The sequence below is a fragment of the Petaurus breviceps genome, unplaced genomic scaffold, assembly GCF_028583685.1.
Source record: "Petaurus breviceps papuanus isolate PSGF00001 unplaced genomic scaffold, PetGlider_PUasm1.0 126, whole genome shotgun sequence".
Lineage (NCBI taxonomy): Eukaryota > Metazoa > Chordata > Mammalia > Diprotodontia > Petauridae > Petaurus > Petaurus breviceps.
Window position 1 is genome coordinate 3,780,120 of NW_027185655.1, and position 14,856 is coordinate 3,794,975.

General features: G+C 38.7%; 1 protein-coding gene across 1 annotated transcript in view; it reads right to left on the minus strand.

Moving 5' to 3' along the window:
• GC (GC vitamin D binding protein) overlaps positions 1–14,856 on the minus strand; it is a 47,208-nt gene that overhangs the window by 16,267 nt on the left and 16,085 nt on the right. The window contains exons 2-5 of the mRNA XM_069098122.1: positions 12,113–12,182; positions 11,345–11,477; positions 3,131–3,342; positions 1,347–1,479 (exon numbers count right to left, since the gene is read on the minus strand). Of these exons, the coding sequence (XP_068954223.1) occupies positions 1,347–1,479; positions 3,131–3,342; positions 11,345–11,477; positions 12,113–12,182 (548 nt within the window). The remainder of the gene's footprint in view (positions 1–1,346; positions 1,480–3,130; positions 3,343–11,344; positions 11,478–12,112; positions 12,183–14,856) is intronic.

Below are 14,856 nucleotides of genomic sequence, written 5' to 3' on the forward strand. Positions count from 1 at the left end.
TGTGTGTGTGTGTGTGTGTGTGTGTGTGTGTGTGTGTGTGTGTGTGTACATTTTAGGGGGAAGAGTAGGGAAGGGAAAGAATGGGAAACACATATTATATGTTTATATATATATATATATAACATATTTATACACATACACATATTTATGTAAGGAAATACATAAACAAGTGAGGGAAAGTCCATCAGTTAGTGATGTCTACCAACATTTATTAAGCACTTACTATGTGCCAAGCACTGAGTTAAGCACTAAGGATACAAATAAAGGCAAAACCAGTGAATGACACCTTTATTTATGGCAATATTATTATCTGAGTTTCATCATCACTCTAGGATTTGGCCTTACTCTCTCAATCAAGTCAACAAACCTATTGTCAGCTGGGACCAGAATCCAACAGGAAGGGCCATGACCTTTGGGTAAGTGAGCAGTCTAATACAGACCACTTGGGTCAAGAATAGCAGAAGCAGAACCAGTATTGATGTCATCAGAACATCTGAACAGACAGAAGAAATAGATGAATTTGGGAGGCAGACCACAAGCCTGGCATGTCAGAGTATTATGATGGCTACAGGGGTAGAAATTCTGGGAAGTTTTGGGGGAGAAGTGACCTCTCTACCTTAGAGTCTGTGAGAGAGAAGGTGAGGAAGGGCACCATACTATTATTACTTTTGGAATAAAGGAGGAGAAATGAGAGCTATCATTTATAGAATACTTTATCATGTTCTAACCACTTTATATAATAGCAATAGCAACTATATATAATAGCAACTAATATTAATAGAGGCTTTAAAGTTTGCAGAGTGTTTCACATATGTTATACCATTTGATCCTCACATTAGTCCCATGAGACAGGTGTCCTCATTATCACCCATTTTTCTGGCAGGACTAGAAGAGATCTCTTTCTAACTCTAAGTTCAACATTCTAACCACACTACACCTCTTCTTTGAATCTTCCAACAATCATTCCAAGATGGTGGGTTATTGAATTCTTTTGGGTTGTCTTAGCTTCTCAATGGTGACACTGGAAACAAATCCCCTCATTTATATCAAGATGGAAGTCTGACATATTGCTCTAAAAATAACCATAGAGCTTTTCTTGTAGATATCATACCCAGAAGTATACTCAGAGAGACTTTGGAAGATCTAAGGTTAAATATGGCCCAATATTTCTAGGTCCCTTTGAGCGTTAATGTGTTTTGACTTTGGTTCATGACTCAATTTCAACTCTCAACAAGTCAGAAATGTAGTAAAACAGCTCAGTTAAGATAACTACTTAAGCTAACTTAAAAATCATATGTGGAAGAGATGAAAGCACTGACCAACAGGCAAGGATGCAAAGGACTTACCTCTGTGGCAAAGCATGCTGTGGGGTTGTCTGATGTACAACAGGTTCCCACCATGGACAGATAATTCTTTGTGTAACTAACTAACAAGGGGAGTGGAGCTTGTCCATAATTGCTTGAATATTCATATAAAAACCTGAAAGAAATAGAATGATTGGTCAGGTCTTGAAAAAAAATGGGTTAAATTTTAATTATTATTTCAAATGAGAATTTTATGCTTCCCCTGATTTTGTGGGCATTTATGTGCATAAAGCGATTTCTGATGCAGGGTAAAATGTATCCTTCTCTGGGTCATAAGAAACCTGTTAAGGGGTTATAAGGAATATTTGATAAATAACTATATTATCTTATTAAAATGAATTAATATTTTTATTTTGTTTATTTTATTTAGGCAGCTAGGTTGAACAATAGATAGAGTGTTGGACCTGGAGTCAAGAATCTTGAGTTGAGTTCAAATCCATCTGTGTGACCCTGGGCAAGTCAATTAACTTCTGCCTGGCTCAGGTTCCTCATCTCTAAAATAAGGATAATAATAACTCCTCCCTCTCGGGGTTGTTGTGCTAGGAAAAAGAGATAATGTTTCAAAGGCACTGTGCAAACTCTAAAGTGTTGCTCTTATGCATATTGTTTTGATAAACTCTAGAATGTTTTCCTTTCATATTGAATAAGGGGTACAGGAAGGTTTACTTAGAGCCAAAGAGTACAGACACCAAAAACTGGGGACTCCTAGTTTAAAGCGAAAATGTAGAAAGGCTAAATAGATTAATAGATTTCTGAAGCTTTTGACAACTTGGATTTGTTAAACTTCTTTAAAAAATGATAATAACTGAAAATCCTCAAACAACCTGCTTAAGGTCAGCTACTATGCACAGAAGAAATGCAGGCCTACCTACATCTTTCAAAAAGTCCTTCTTTCCATATTCTTAGGAAAATATATGGTCCTTGTATTCCCAAAGAAAAGAATAAATCAAAACCAAAGAAGTTTTAAATTCTCTTTGGAAGCTATTCTATTTCCAAGTTACCCTTTAGTGAGAAAAAAAGGCAAATAGATTTTATTTTACTTAAATTTGTTTTGAAAATATTTGGAAGTTGAATTTTACATAGGCATTCTATTCAAGTATTGTCTGTAGGGTTAGATCATTCTGTTCAGTTCCCAACTAGTAGGACTTTGCTAAATGAAGCTGAGGATCAAACCTCCAGGTATAGTGCAAAGTTTGACTCATAGTCTATGCAAAATTTCAAGAAGGAAATGGTATGGCCAATTAGCTAGAAAGCTAACCTTGGAGACAAGAAGACCTTACTTATTTCAAGCCCCACACATACTGACTGTGTGACCTTGGACAAGTCACTTAGCCTTTGAAGTGCTCTAGGCAATCTTTAAGACAGAGAAATTTTCTAAGTTACAGGGAGCTACTTGCAAGGGAAGAGGGAGTTTCCTCCTTTGGGGGATTTTCAATCAATGAAATCAAAGGTCCAGTGTCTACCTCTATCTTTTATGAAGAAAATAAAATTCACAAATGTAGGGCAGGAGCATCCTATTAATAGGACCAATCATTATTGGATGCACAGTACCAAAGAGAAGAAAGAAATTCATATGCTCTTTGTGAGTATGGAGTACAAAGTTGAATGAACTATTCAGAAATGGATAACTGTGCTATAAAATTTCATTTTGCCAGAAGAATCCAGCACATTTCTATCACACCACAACAAAAAAACACATACACAACAAATATGTGAACACATGTGGGCATATATATGCAAATAAAATCAGTTGGGAGGGAGGTTACTTGTTGGCAAAGCCCCTGGGGTCCGTCCTGAAGGAGTCACATATTTCTGTGTTTGATGGCTCCAGGTAGGTTGGGAACTCTTGGGCTGGATGAGTGAGAGCTGCCATACAGAGTTTTCGCTCAAGACCTTCTTGGGTGCAGCACTTGTCAGTTTCTGGGTGCTTGGGGAACGGAGCATCTTTTTCACACGACTTTTCGGCCAATTTGGAAGTCTGTTTTAGAAATTGTTTTAGAAATAGGATAAAAAAAGTTAAGTCATTACTGCAAACTTTCTTGTATAGCAGTAGAGTAAATCTTTGGATAATTCGGATGTAAAAAAAAGATAATAAAATGAAAGAGCATGAAATAAGTAGCCTCAAAAGCCCCCTCTATCTCTAAATCCTACTGTCCTATGTATTGTAAACACATTTCATCACTCTAAGCCAAATGCTGATATTTAATGACATGTAGGATAACAATTCACATTTTAATAATGTTTTAAAGTTTACAAAAAACTCCTCATAATAAGCTCTGAGATAGAAAGCACTAATTATACGCTACAACCAGGCAAGATTTCTATCAGGAATGCAGGGCTGGTTCAATATTAGAAAAACTATTCATATCATCGACCATTTCAATGACAAAAACTCTAGGCTCTCCAAGTTTCTTTTGCCTTCTGTACTTCTAAACTCTCCTTTTTGTTGTGTAGTAGTTCTCAGGAAGAAAACTATATCATGGTATGATTGATATAATTCACAGTGAATTGTAAATGACTAGAAAATGAACATAAATATTTCCCAAGTTAGCAATTAATGAATCTCTGATTGGTGGTGAGTGTGAGGATGATATTTTCAAGCAGGATTCTTGCTGGCATATTTTCTCCATGTAATGCTCCTCCTCTCCTTTCAACCTCTTACCAAGAGAAGATGTGATTAAATTTTAAAATACATTTATTAACTTAAATCATTCCTATAAGCTTAATGTCTTCTGACAATGATAAAAAGTGTTATATGTTAAAAATAAGTTACTATTTTTTTTCTTCCTTGCTTACAATTATTTTATCTTGGTATGATTTTAGTGTTTGTTTTTGTTTTAATTAAATGCTTTATCAACTTCTAGTTTACATCATTAATCTCTGCAAGATATTGAGTTACAAATTTTCTCCCCGTATTTCCCCTACCCACCACCTCAAAATAGCTATCCCACTGGATATACCCTCCTCCAATCTGCTCTCTCCCATATCTTCTCCCGTACCCCCTCTGACTTTCCAGTAGGGCATGGTCGATCTCTATGCCCCAGTGCCTGTATATCTTATTTCCAAGTTACATATAAAATAATATTAATAATAGTGTATATATATATATATATTAAACATTTGATTTTAAAACTTTGCATTCCAGATTCATTCCCTTCCTCCCTTGTCACCCACCCTTACTGGAAAGATAAGCAATTCAGTATAGGTTGTACATGTGTAGCTATGCAAAACATTTCCATAGTGGATAAATTGTAAAAGACTGACTATATTTCCCTCCATCCTATCTCACCTCCCACTTGTTCTATTCTCTACTTTGATCCTGTCCCTTTTCAAAAGTGAGTGTTTCCAACTTCCCTCCCCCCCATCATGCCCTCCCTTCCATCATCCCCCCTCTCATCCCCTTACCCCCTACTCTCCTATAGGGTGAGATACCCTATTTAGTGTGTATTTCATTCCCTCCCCAAGCCAAATTCAATGAGAATAAGGTTGACCCATTCCCTTTTGCCTTCCTATTCTTCCCCTCCATTGTAACCATTTTCCCTTGCCTCTTCTATATGAGATAGTTTACCCCATTCTGTCTCTCCCCATCTCCTCTCATTATATTCCTCTCTTACCTCTTTATTTAACCTTTTAAGTATTATCCCTTCCTATTAAATTCGTCCTGTGCTCTCTGTCTTATGTATACCTCTAAACATATATACACACACTCACATATGTATTCATATGCCCATATACCCTCCTATATAGAGATATGTGTATATACACATTTCTATTCCCTTCAACTATTCTCACACTGAGAAAAGTTTCATAAGTTACAATTATTGTTTTTCCATGGGGGAATGCAAATAGTTCAGCTTTGATAGTTCTTTATGTTTTCTTTTCCCTGTTTACCTTCTCATGCTCCTCTTGCTTCTTGTGTCTGAATGTCAGATTTTACATTCAATTCTGTTTTTTTCATTAAGAATGCTTGAAAGTCCTGTATTCCACTGAATGACCATATTTTCCCCTGAAACATGATATTAAGTTTTGTTGGGTAGGTGATTCTTGGTTTTAATCCCAGCTCCTTTGACCTCCAGAATATCATATTACAAGCCCTCGATCCCTCAGTGTAGAAGCTGCCAGATCCTGGGTTATTCTGATTGTGTTTCTACAATGTTAAAATTGTTTCTTCTGGATGCTTGTAATATTTTCTCCTTGATCTGGTGCAAGGCTTATGGGATTTAAAGCTCTTCCACGCCCTGTTGGACTTGCTGATGTAGCAGGAAGGGGTGGGGCAAGAGGAAGCAGAAACCAAGCTAGAATTCCTGCAGTGACTGGCAGCAGCAGCAGGGGCAGCAGCAGCAGCAGCAGTGGTAGCAGTAGGGGCCCAGGTGGAGGTAGAGTTGCGAGCCCTTTTTTTTTGAGCCAGACAGAATTTCTGCTAAGGACTCCTGCTGAGGACTCCCAGGGACCGGAACTGCAGGGGGCTGGAGTTGCTGGGAATAGTTTCCTGGATGCTGATCAGTTGTCGTGAGTGGGGAAAGGAGGAACTTTGACTGAGGTAGCCTGTTCTGTTTTGAAGGTCTGAGAATGTGGGTGTTTACTACATTAACTATGTGTGCCAATTTCATAACTACTGTGATGGCTTTGACTTTCTGGTTCTGGGATTCACTTTTCTGGTATTTTAATAAATGTTCTAGTTTTATGCCCAATGTAGAGAGCCTGGTATATTTTGTGATTAATAACCACATCAGTATATTTATAATTTCCATAGGCATTGTGAATATTTCATTGTTGATACATCTGGGAACTCCAGAACCTGGCTATAATATTCCTAGGAATTTTCTTTTTGGGATCTTTTTCAAGAGGTGATCAGTGGATTCTTTCAACCTCTATTTTGCTCTCTGGTTCTAAAATATCAGGGCAGTTTTCTTTGAGAATTTCTTCAAGGATGATTTCTAGGTTCTTTTTTTGATCATGGCTTTCAGGTAGAACAATAATTTTAAAATTATCTCTCCTGGATCTATTTTCCAGGTCCGTGGTTTTTCCAATGAGATATTTCACATTGCCTCCTCTTTTTTTTTCATTTGTTTGGATCTGTTTAATAGTATCTTGATTTCTCATAAAGTCACTAGCTTCCATTTGCTCCAATCTAATTCTGAAGGAATGATTCCCTTCAGTGAGCTTTTGAGATTTTTTTTTTTCCATCTGGCAATTTTGGCTTTTTAAGGCATTCTTCTCCTCATTGGCTTTTCTTAGCCTCTTTTGCCATTTGAGTTAGTCTATTTTTAAGGTGTTATTTTCTTAAGTCAGGTTGTTGACTCCCATTTCGTAATTTTCTTGCATCATTCTCATTTTTCTTCCCAATTTTTCCTTGACTTCATTTATTTGTTTTTCAAAATCCTTCTTAAGGTCCTCTATGGCCTGTAACCAGCTTGTATTTTTCTTGGAAGCTTTTGGCGCAGGAGTTCTGACTTTGCTGTCTTCCTCCTGTTCCATGCTTTGATCCTTTTTGTCCCCAAAATAGGAGTGTAAAGTTGGTTTGCTGTGGCAGCAAGCACCCCAGAGTCCCTAGGGTGGCTGCTCACACAGATTCTTGGATCTGCTTTGATAAAGGAAAGCAACTCAAAATGGGTTAACAAGCTTACTTCAATCAGTCAGACATATATCGTTTACCTCGTTCAGGGGAAAAAGGTCAGCACCCCGAACTTCAGAATATACAGACAGAATTATCAAGACAGAAACAGATCAAGTAGACAGATTTCCAAACTGTCCAACCATTACATCCATACCAAACAACATCTGGGTTTCAAAGCCGGGGGGCTCTGGACAATGGCTAGCACAGAACACTTCTGAAAGTGAGCCCCAAAACAAAGCTACACATGAGGGCTTATATAGTCTTCTCCTGGCTCAGAGAATATAACAACTTTCTTGACCCACTGGCCAATCAAAAAGTATTTTCTGAAAAACAAGCTTCCCACCCCAGGCTCCAGTTGCACTTTAGTCTAGAGGCAGGGAAGATCTTTAAAATTTACATTCTTTGCTTCCCTCATTTGCTCATGTTGCCACTTAATTTCTTGACTTTTGGACTTTTTGCTACAGTAGGACTCTGCCATCAGACAGGGGAGCTTTGTCCCAATTGCTGGGGTTTTCTCAGCTGCCAAACAGGGTGCCCTCTCTGAAGCCTCCACACACTCTGGTAAGCTGGACACACATCCCAGGACCTCCACCCTAGACTGCAATCCAGATCCAAGCAGGTTAAAGCAAGAGGGATTACCCCTCAGACTGGTCACTTTGTCCCCCTACAACCTTCAGGCCAGGAGCTGAAGCTGCCACATGGGAGTGGCTGCACAGCCACTCAGCCTCAATCACTCCTCACCCAAAGGGTAAAGGCTGACCATACTCCCGAACTACTGGATACCAAAGTCCACACTGCACTGACCTCTCACTTTGTCCTTAGCATCTACGTGTTGATAATTCTGGAAACTATCACAGCTGCTGCTGATCTGAAGTCCCTCCAGCCAGCAGCTGGTCAGGCCCACCCTGAGGCTAGAACCTTGGCTTGTGCATGCTGGGCTCGGCTCCCAGAGCACTGCGCTGGCCACTTCCTGCTGGCCTGCTGGACTCTCTTCAGCAGGAGGTTATCTTCTCTGTGTCATTTTGTGGGTTCTGTAGCTCCAAAGTTTCTTCAGAGTCACCTTTTACATGAATTGGAGGAGGTGGAAGCCAGAGGCCCTCAGAAGTCCTGTTTCTACTGCACCATCTTGACTCCTCCCCTTAGTGTTTGTTTTAATTAGTAGAAAGCAGATTCACAAGTAAGGGGCTTGGTCTTTTATAGACCTAATCATAGAAAAGAGACAAAATAACAAAAATGCACTATGCTGGGGAATACATATTTGTGCTATGTATTAGTGTCATGAGTGAAGCAGAAAGAAAGCAACAAAGGATGAAAAATGCTTCAGGTGGCCTTTACAGATCAGTTCAGTGAGGCCAGAAAAGAGACTCAAAAGGAGTTCACATCCTGTAAAGGTTCATGGAACAAAAGCAAGGAGAGCTGAAGACCTGGAAGCATAGTTAAAAGTAACCACTGTAAAGAAAGGGACTAGAACTCTGGCAGAGAGACTGCTTGGGCATGAGAAGTGTGGGGAAAGAAACTTGTATTGCCAAAATTCCTCTAACTATAGACCCCAGGGTAATAATCCTTTCTTCCCTTGGGTTCCTCATGGAAGTCTTTCCTTCAAGGTTTATTAATGTCTATGTAACTTTCCTTGTTTTAAATATTTGGTATTTGTTTGTAATAAAAAGTGTTAACCAAAGACTTTTTGCTAGTCTAAGTGTACTTACTGGAAGTAACAAGACAAATAAATGGAGATAATCATAAGAGAAAAGGGAGAGAGAGATCTATCCATGAGGTATTTTGCCAGGACATTGCCTCTGACTGGGAACTCAGAGCTGCTCAATATAGAGAGAACTACACATATTTGATACAACTTTCCAGAGCAGAGGTGTGTTTAAACTGGGAAAACTATCTAAGTAATGGATCAGTAGTAAGTGGGGCAAATAAAAATGAATAGCTCTGTTCATCACACTATCCCACAACAGTTATGTGTGAAGCCTTCAAGATTTTCCCCTGTTGGTATTTGTTTACATTTTCTAAGCTAAATCAGTTAATAGTTTCAATTTTCAGTTGTAGTCACTTGCTGATATAATTTACAATTTGATTAAATTCGTAATCATTTATTCAGAAGTAGGGAAATCATAGACAAGCTTCAAGTGTCGGTCTTCATGCGTCCTTTGCATTTTCCCACTTCTCCCAACACTGACATCTTTTTAATCTCTGCTAATTGTTTTTTATTCCTTCTAGGTCTACTCTCCCATTTCTTCTTTACCTTTGCTCTCTCCAACAAGTTCTGATGAAAGCAAGAAAAAAGTCAATACTAAAAGCACTAAAATGCTAAAAGTGCTTTCAATCTGGGAGGAAAGATAAAGGGTCATGAGTATGTGTTTGAGTGTCCATGTATATACATATAGAATATATTTGTGTATATATATATATGTACATATATGTATACCTACACCTATAAATGAGCATGTGTGCATATATATGCATATACATGCATATATACCCACATATATACAACTTATTCTATTTCTCCTTATTAGATTCTGGCTGTTTTTCAATGTAATCAGGCAGCAAACATTTATTAAGTTTTATGTGTTATTCACTATGCTTAGTGCTGAGGATACCAAGGAAGGCAACCCCTCCACACCCCCCCCCAAAACAACATGATCCCCGCTCTCAAGAAGTTCATGGTCTAATGAGGGCAACAACATGCAAACCACTATGCGCGTACAAGATAGATAATCTCTGAGGCAAGGCAATAGCAATGGCGTGGGGGTGGGGCAGATGGGGATCAGGAAAGGCCTGATGCAGAAGGTGATATTTGAGGTAATTCTTGAGGCCAGGAAGCCCAAGAGGCAGAGATGAGGAGGGAGAACATACTAGACTGGGGTATAAGTCAATGAAAAAAGAGCATGATTGGAAGATGCAGTGTTGCAGTTTGCAAGGACCAATGAGACCAATGTTGCCAGAGAATAAAATACATGGAGGGCAGTATGATGCAAGAAGGCTGGAAAAGTCAGAAAAGGCCGTGTCATTTAAAACCAGAGCATTTTATACTTGATCCTGGAAGTAATGAGAAGACATTGAAGTTACTGAGGTGATACAAGAGCAGAAGTCAGGAGGAAGGTTGGAGTTACGTAAATAGATATGATCACTGAATGCATGGGAGCAGCTGAGATAACCAAACAAGAGTATAGAGAGAAACATAAGAAAGGCCACAGCAGAGCTTTACTGGACGCTCAGGAGTTTGACCTGTCTAGACATCCAGCAGAAGAAACTGAGAAGGAGCAGTCAGAGAGGTAGGAAATGAACCATGAGAAAGGAGAGTAAGAGGAACTGAGAAAGAAGAGAACATCAGGAGAAAGGGGAGGTGGACAGCGCCAAAGGCTGCAGAGCGGTCAGCAGTGATGGGGACGGAGAACAGGGCATTAGGTGTGGTGATTATGGTCCTTGGTAACTTTGGAGAGAAGCATTTCAGTGGAATAATAAGGTTGGAAGTCAAGTTGTAGAGACATGAGAGGAGAGGAAGAGGAAACTATTTGAGTTGGACTTCTCAGGGAGATTAGCCATAAAAGGCAGGGGAGGCAGGACTGAGCTAGGAGGGGTGACCAGATCAAAGAGAATTTTTAAGTATCACTCTGTCTCTCTGCATGTTCGTCTGCCTCCCTCTCCCCTCTTCTTCCCCTTCTGTCTCTTCCATATTTCTTTTTTCCTTTTTCTCAATCTATATCATATTGATGAATACACACATATATGTATATATGTATCCATTCCCACCTATCTATCTATGTATCTATCTATCTGTCTGTCTGTCTGTCTATTTGCCTGATCTATCTTATCTATCCATCTATTCTATCTATCTATCTATCTATCTATCTATCTATCTATCTATCTATCTATCTATCTGTCTATTTTATCTGTCCATCTGTCTTATTTCTCTCTCTCTCTCGCTCTCTCTCTCTCTATCATCTATCTATCCATCTATCTTTCTGTATGTCTGTTTATCTACTTGAAACAAAAGCTTAATGACCCCTTGACCACTTGTCTGATATGTCTGGTATGGATTGGACTAGTTGGCTCCTTAGGTTACTTCTGATTCTGAAGCTCTCTCCTTCTGTGACATATCCTCAGAATGATTTGAAACCAGCCCAACTCTCCCAAAATGAGTTCCCTCCTTTAGTGTGGCCCTGTTGTTCCCCAAACTGCCCTGAGCTCTGGGACTTCTGGACTGCATGGTGCCTTCACACTGAGGGTACAGAGACCTGCTGTGCTGGTGTTCTACTTGCCACGTTAGACCCTTGCATTTGCTCTCCTCATATTCTACTGGCCTGGTTTTGGGGGGAGGCCCTCAGAGCCCCATGCAGTCATCTAGACTTACCCTTGTATCATAGCAGTTGGGGTCAGCTTTCTTGGCACAGCATGTCTCTGTCAAGGAGACAACTTCCTCCACTAAGGCTTTGACCTGTTCAAAGGTGCCACTGGGAAATTTTCTGCTGTACAAAACAAATGATCTAGGGAATAAAGAGGAAAAACCTCAGGTTATATATTATCAGATAAGATTTTGCTTTTACTTACAATAAATCATGTTGAAATAAACCTGTGAAAAATCTATGTAGCAGTTTTACACAGAATTACCTGCCTTGTGGTTTAAGTGAGAAATTCTTGACTACGTCAACTTACTTCCTGTTTTAGATCAAGTTATATAGGGAAATAAATTTTTGACCCTCCTTTTCTTTAGATCTTCTTTGCCCATCCTCTGTCTCCTTCCACCCCCACCCCCAAACCTAAAGCTTATTGTTTCTAACCACTTCTTCCTTCTCCCCCTACCATCATTTTTCTTTCCTGAACATAATTTTCTTCAGGACCCTAAGGGTCAAACCAGTAACTAATCTGGAATCAGAGTATTCCCAAAGGATACTTTATTGTTGACTTTCTTGAACCAATGCTCTGCCTCTGTCACCTAAGGTGGAATTTCAGGTCATATTGGCCAAAGAAAGATAAAAATTTGGGGGAAACCCAGATACTCTGTTGTCTTTCAATTATTTCCTGGATGTGACCACTTGATCCATTAGACTGATCCTAAAGTTCTATCTCTTATTGAATCAACCTACCAGATATGGTGTGTAAATAAATATGATATACATACAAAGATTGGAAGTCATCTTTTCCCAGATTGGTGAATTCCTTGCAGACTTTAGATTTTTCATAATCACGCCCTGTAAAAACAGAAACAAGAGAATCTGTACATTTCCTTTTCTCTATAATTTGCATATGCCACATAGACATATCAAATGATACTCTTCCTATATGAGGGTCAACCTTATATGGAGTTGCTACCTACAGTTTAAGAAATGCTGAAGGGTTTGTGAATGGAAAAAGTTTCAGAATCCCTGCTCTAGAGAGGAAAAAATGCTATTTATTCACTATAGTGAATTCAGAATTTCTCACTGGTAGAGATAGGATTTATCCCCCAGCAAAGCATTCAGTTAAGAGGAATACATGGAAGAATCACAGAGGAACAGTATGACAGTAAGTGGAATTGCTCTGGGAAAGGAGGTACCCATTAATATAGAGTCTGTCCCTGGTAGGTGTTTGGGTCACAGAACCCTGCTGGTGGACTTTGAGGTGAGGCATGAAGACAGGTGTGTAAATAGGAAGGAAGTGGGTTTTGCCCCATGGGAAATCCGCACCCTAGGGCAAAGCCCTGTTCACCTGTACTAGGTACTGTTTTACTATCCAGATCCTGACCCAGGTTCCTCAAGGCTCATAAAATGCTGCCTAGGTCGAAAAGCAGAAAAGCAAGGGGAGGTTCCTTCTGGAAGTAGTGCTTGATAAATAAAGCAGTAGAATAAGCAAATGATAATGATAACTATATTAACTGGAAGAATTCCCCTTTATTAAAAGAATAAATGTCATATTATCTTGCATCCTGATAAAATCAAAGGGTCACAAAGAAATATTTTAAGTATTCTTTAAAGCACTGAGAGGCAAAGAAGTCAGGGCAATTTAATTAATTAATTAATTGATGCTCTATAAGAGATAAAACATACATGAAAAAGAGAACACTAAGGGGAGGTAAGGTAGCTCTCTTCAGAATTTTAGGGAGGTCACATGGAAAGAAGCAGACTCATTCTGAATTCCCACAGAAGACAGAATAAGGAACAGTGATAAGAAGAAAGAAAACACCATTTATTAAGTACCAACCACATGTCAGTGTTGAACATTACAAATATTATCTCATCTGATCCTCATAACAGCCCTGTGAGGTAAGTGCTGCTATGTCCCCATTTTACAATTGAGGAAACTGAGGAAGACAGAAATTAAGTGACTTACTCAGAGTCACATAGCTAATGAGTTATCTGAATCTGAAGTCAGGTTTCTTGGCTCCAGGTCCAGCCTTCTATCCACTAACTAGCTAGGCTGCTTATGAAGGAACTAGGTTTGACATCAAGGGAAGAAAAAATGTTCTATAAATTAGAGTTCTTCAAAAATAGAAGAGCTCTCCTAAAGTAGTTAGTTTCCTGTCACTGAGAGTATTCCAGTAGAGATAAAAATATCTGGGATATTACTGAACTGTGGTTGGACCAGAGCACCTTTAATGAACCTTTCTACACAAAGATTCTTTGATCCAAGAAGTTCCTTTAGAGACAACTAACAATGATGATATTTATTCATTTTATAAAATAAATATTGCCCAAGTAAACCCCAGAGTTGTAAGGTTGCTTGTTCCAAACTCTGGGCTATGCAACAACCTAAAGAGATTTAATGACTTTACAATAAGATTTGGACTCCCCCACTCCCCTGCCCCTGTCCCTACCCCTATCCACCCCAAGTTCTCCCCATCTACCTGGGAGGTCACTGAAGAGAGAATAGAATAAAATTCCAACTCCCTGTCTATTTACAACTGGGACATATTTACTTGGTTTGGGAAAATCATCAATTTACCAAAGGCACTAACGTCCATCATTTCACTGACTGGCCAGTTTTTAAGGTTGCTTTTTTACTCCTATTCAAGAGTTTTTCTTTTTTCTTAAAAAAAACCTCTTCAAATAAAATAAAGTTTATTTTAAAATAATATTCATGAATAAGAGAGCTGGCATTGAGTAACTAGAGCCTCATCTTTGACACATGTTGGTCATATGACTTTGGCCAAATCCCTTCACTATTAGGATCTAGGACTAGGCAACTCACTGCTGACCTTCATTGGGAAAGGGAGTTTCCTCATCAGAAAGTTCTCCATATCAATGCAATCACATCCCTATCCTTCATGAGGAAAACATAATTCACAAATGTAGGACAGATGCACCTCATTAGCCACAATCTCACTGACATTTGAAAGTAAAGGGTCATAGAGAAGGAAGAAACTTCATACACTCATTTCATAGGTACTATCTGTACACAGTACATTTCAAATTGATTAAAATCTTCAGATATAGGCAACAATACTACAAAATTACATTGTCAGAAGGATCCAGCATAGTTTCAAATATGTATATATATATATGTCTCTGTGTATCATGCATATACATACATATGTATTTATATATGGAGAACATAATGTATTTATATTTACCACATATATGTACACACATGAAAGTATGCACACATCAAACCAATATATATATATATATTTGTATCTGTGTTTGTAGTTTTTTTAATCAAACCCCAGAAATTGCAAGTCTGGTCCCTATCTAACCAATAATAAATGCCTACATTGTATTTAGTATCATTTTTTTTTCTCCACTTCTGGTTCTATGTAGAAGATAGAGTATTATGAGGAAGGAAATTAGTTTATGTTTCAAGATCAAGAGGGACTATGAATGGTATTAGCTTTCTGGATCTATATACGTGTGTGTGTGTGTGTGTGTGTGAGAGAGAGAGAGAGAGAGA